At 44.8% G+C, this 4,912-nt stretch overlaps 1 protein-coding gene across 1 annotated transcript; it reads right to left on the bottom strand.

The window, feature by feature from the left end:
• Window positions 1–2,415: 2,415 nt before the first annotated feature.
• On the bottom strand, window positions 2,416–2,976 carry LOC132419534 (protein Cripto-like). The gene has a single exon (XM_060003435.1). It carries the CDS (start codon window positions 2,974–2,976, stop codon window positions 2,416–2,418), a length of 561 nt encoding a protein of 186 aa, XP_059859418.1.
• Between the last annotated feature and the right edge of the window lie 1,936 nt (window positions 2,977–4,912).

Below are 4,912 nucleotides of genomic sequence, written 5' to 3'. Positions count from 1 at the left end.
AGTTGCAGTGGGAGCCACTCCCAGTGCCTCCCCAGGCCTCCCCCTTTGATTCTGGGCTGTGACACACTCTCAAGCTAAGTTTTCAGCCTCATGTATTCCTGGCACATCCCCTCCTTCTGCCGCCTCTCTCACACGCACACAGCATCGGGGCAGAGTCACTGCTTCTGATCCTGATTTGCAAATTTACATTTTCCATGGGGCAAATCTCGAGCGGAGTCAGCAAAGTGAAACCATATCTCACTTGACAAAAAAGCGTTTTGGGTTGCTGGGGCAGAGAGAACGTGCGCAGTTGGGGAATCTAGATAAGAACGGCTGCAGAAAATAGACTGAGGTCAGGCAGGGTGCTGATCTGCAAGTCGACGTCACATATTTTCCTTGGAGAAATTAACAGGTCTTATCTCCCACCCCCAACAGGATTGGGATATTATTCCGCCTCGGAAAGAAAGGGCGATTGTCAGGGCGCACATCACTCTTTCCTGGAGATATTGATGTTTCTCAGTGCCAGGGACCAGGGCAAGCTCAGTCATGGTTTCAGAACGCAAGTCATGGGAAGCACACTTCCTTACACCCAGGGACCCAAGGGTGTGATAGGTATTCTGTGTGTGCTTGCAAGGTCTAGAGGCAGCGCGTGCTCTGAAGCCTTGGAAATTGTTTCCCCACAGCCTAGAGTCATGCTTCAGATCTTGTCTACCCCTGTTACTCAGGGTGATTAGGGGCCAACACTGCCTCATGAGCTCACCAGTGTGGGCTGGGCTATGGAGCTGACTCAGGCATCACTGACTGTCCCCCTCTCCCAGCGCAGTCTGTCCTCAGGTTTCCGGGCAAGGTGGTCAGGCTCAAGCTTGCTTCTGAGTACTCTATAGTTGGATTTTCACAGTGGAGGCAAATTTCAGCTCCAAAGTTAACTCTCAGAAAATTCTCCTGGGAGTCTAAGGAAACAGCTGTAAAGCACTTTTCATGGGAGCACTTCACAGGTGAGAAATAGGCTTAAAGAGGTCACGCAGGAAATATATGGAGGATTCAGGACTTAGACCCAGATATCCTGACCCCAAAGCCTGTATTTTCATACTACATTTTGCCTACGGGACTGCAAAATATTTGTCAACCATTCTTTTCTGAGATTACTATTTTGCCTGGGAGTTTGTTTATATCAGTAATTCTGATGTGATGGAAATCTTTCAGTGGAATGGCAGGAGGCAGCATATTTTTTTTTTTTTTTTTTTTTTTTTTTTTTTTTTTTTCAACGTACTTCCCACTTTTACTGGGCAGACCAGATACATATTTTCAAAATGGGCTTTACAATGTATAGTTTTATCACCTGGCTTACAACTAAATATATTGTGAACATTTTCTCTTTTACCACTGTTAAAATAATTGCATAGTATGGAGAAATCATAATGTATTAAGCACTCTTAATAATACATTGAGGGAATTTAGATATAATTTTTTTTCAAGGACTTTATTCTCTTTCCAAATCCTTGAGAAAACAGGTGTCCTCGTCTTATACAGCTTCCTACTGATGATAGAAACTTGCCCCTCAACTTAAGCTTTTTAATCTGCTTCTCTGTACCATCTGATCAATCAAGTAATGCATTTTATTTTCTCAAATTTCTCATTTGCTCCCACTTTTCTACCTAGTCTCCCAGGGATACACACACATTTCCATTACTCCAGCATCCTGTCTCTCACCTCTGATGTCTGCCCCCTCCCTTCTCCTTTGCTCCCCTTACAAATGCTTCCTTTCCTTTCATTTTCAAGATACTTTTTAAAAAATTAATTTATTTTATTTTATTTTTGGCTGCATTGGGTCTTTGTTGCGGTGCGCAGGCCTCTCGTTGCGGTGGCTTCTCTTGTTGCGGAGCCCGGGTACTAGGCGTGCGGGCTTCAGTACTTGTGGCACCTGGGCTCAGTAGTTGTGGCGCACAGGCTTAGTTGCTCTGCGGCACGTGGGATCTTCCAGGACCAGGGCTCGAACCCGTGTCGCCTGCATTGGCAGGTGGATTCTTAACCACTGCGCCACCAGGGAAACCCTTAAGATACTATCTTAATTGATTCTGATCACAACTCTATTCAATGCTTTATGCTCAGTTCCACATTGGGAGTAACCTTTAATAATCTGTAGATAGAATTCAATTGTTTAAAAGAAACTATTAATAAGCCCTTGGTAGAGTTACATGTATCAAGAAACACAGGACTTGGGAACAAGATATGGCATTTTTTTTTTTTAAGTAGTTTTTTGGAGAGGGCAGGGAAAAGGAAAGTAGTTGGTACTTTAAGGAAATGTTAGGGACCATAGGGAAATCTATTCACCATTTCAAGACTACTAACAAATGATCATCTCTCAGTTGGGACATTGGAGAGACAGCCTTTAAAGGTCATGAAAGCTGCATGGCAAATGCTGCACACAAATGTGGGTTAATAATAACTTTGTATAGCAAGGCAGATGCCAGGTAGCATAAAAGCACATGCAGACAGCGCTAATTCTGGAGTCCCGGAAGCTGTGAGGTGCTCATCCATCACATGGCCATCACAACCAGGTAGGAAAGGCTGAGGAAAGCAGCGGAACTGGCCGTGCCAGCATTTACACATGGAACACTTTCTGGGCAGCCAGGTGTCATGGGGCACAGATCCACAGTTCTCTTTGCGCATGTCATGCTCACAGTTCCGTCCATAGAAAGAGGGGGGGCAGGCACAAAAGGACCCCAGCATGCAGGTTCCCCCATTCAGACAGCAGGTTCTGTTTAGCTCCTTACTGTTCTGGATTCCCATGGATGGTACAAACTGGGAAGGCCGATGACGAATTGCAGGCTCCTCCCGGGACTGAAGGCCATCGTCTCTGAAGGCCAGGTCTCCCTGTGATGGGCGGGCAAGTTCACAGTGGCCCAATCCAGTGACTAATCCCAGTTCAAATGCTCTGGAAAAGGCCAGGATCAAAATCATACTGGAAGAAAAGCGCTCCATCTTTCTTTGGTCCATGGCTCCTAACAATTTAGAAAGAAAAAGATATTAGGCTGGCTTTAATTCACAGTCATTGCCAAAACACCCAAAGGAAAACGTTAATTTCTTGAAGTGAAAAATGGGCATTTAAGGAGAAAAATATCCCAGATGAGAAATATGGTCTCCGCAGAAGGTCTCAGAAGCAGGAGCCAGGATGCCGGAAGAAACTCAGGCAGCATATTTTATTGGAAAGAGCAGTCGATTAAAACTCAAGAGCCTTGAATTCAAGTCCCACCTTGGCCACTAGAGGGCTGTGTGACCCTGAGCCAGCTTCTTAACCTCTCTGGCCTTAGATTCTATTAAATAAGGGGCTCGAACTTGATATTTGTGTTATTTTACAGCTTTTGAATTCTCAAGGAAATCTCATTCTATTAGGGAAAACCATGCAGGTGCCACGGAAGACAGACCTTCTAAAAAAAAAAAAAAGCTCCAGTTCTGTCTGTCCCATCAGGGCTTGACTTGTAAAGTCAAAGATTTGGTCCAAGAGTCCTTGTGGTGTCTGGATGACCATAATGTTGTGTTTTTGTTTCAGTTATCTAGTGCTATGTAACCTAAGAGTAATGGCTTAAAATAACAAGGATTTAGTGTTTCCCACAACCCCGTGAGTTGGTTGGGCTCAATTGCGCAGTTCTTCTGCTCGCTCTGGGGTCATTCATGTGGCCGTATTCAGCCGGGCACTTAGTTGGGGATAGAGTGTCCAAGATGGCCTCATTTGCATACTGGGGCCTAGGTTCTGGCTATTGGCTGGAGCTCAACTCAACTTATCTCTCCGGCATGATAGCTCTGACTTGTTTTCAAGGCAGTTCAAGGCTTTGAAGAAGGTGAAAATACGAGTTGCAAGACCTTAGCTTGGAAGTCATATGGCATCACTTCTGCCATATTCTTTTGGTCAACACGAGTCAGGCCCATTCCAGATTCAAGGGGAAGGGAACCTGACTTCTCCACCTCTTGATGGGAGTAGTGGCAAAGCCCCTTTGCAAAAGAGTACACAGCATACCATCCTTGGAAATAATCTGCAAAAGGAGAAGGAAACCAACTATGGAAGAACTGGTGATCTAGGAAAATAGCATCAGACCAGAAGACTCAGGATCCCTGAGTGTGTTCTATCGATCTGGGATCTCCTTAGAGTACACGTCAATTCCTAACAAAACCGTGGGCCTCTAGGGGTGCATTGGTAGAATGGATTAATTGTTACCAGTTGTCTGTTTTAAACTGTCACCATCCTTATTCTCGCTTTATTTCCTCATCTTCCCTGTACCTTTTCCCACCTCTTACCCTCTACCCTGCTCTTATTTGGTCTCCAAATGCTTGTACTTAAGCTACTTGACTTTTCAGGGTTGGGGGAAGGTATTGAGTGGAGAGTCCTCTTCATTTGCACCTTAAGTACGTGTGCGTGTGCAGACTCAAGGCTGTCCCTTTTATGGATTATTAGAGAGAGTGCCATCTAGGGACCACACTCCGACTGTCACAGGGTGTTTTTGTTTTTGATTTGTGTTCTTTGCATAGGTTTGCATTCCCCAATTGTGCATGTGCCCCAACAAAGTCTCCTGTTTTACTCCAAGGCTGCCCCCTTTTCACTTGTTTCTATTACCTGCCAGGCCCCCTGAGGCATCCTTGATCTAGTCCAACACCCCTGATTTACAAGCAAGGGAAACGAGGCCCAAGAATTGAGGTGATTGACTTCTCTAACCAGAGCAAAACAAAAAAACATCCAACCTCTGCTTTCTAATTTATTATCTTTTTTCATTTTTATCAACAATCCCATGGTAGCGTTCATAGATGGGGTAATCAATACTTTGGGTGTTAGAAAAAGGCCTACAGCCTGGGCCACTGGTTTTCCTTTGAGTACACTTTCCAATACAGCATGTGCTGTTGGCCTGGAGTAAAAGGAAGGAAGAGTATTTGCTATTCTTCA

Source organism: Delphinus delphis, chromosome 2, assembly GCF_949987515.2.
Source record: "Delphinus delphis chromosome 2, mDelDel1.2, whole genome shotgun sequence".
Lineage (NCBI taxonomy): Eukaryota > Metazoa > Chordata > Mammalia > Artiodactyla > Delphinidae > Delphinus > Delphinus delphis.
This window is presented reverse-complemented; position numbering and strand designations above follow the sequence as displayed.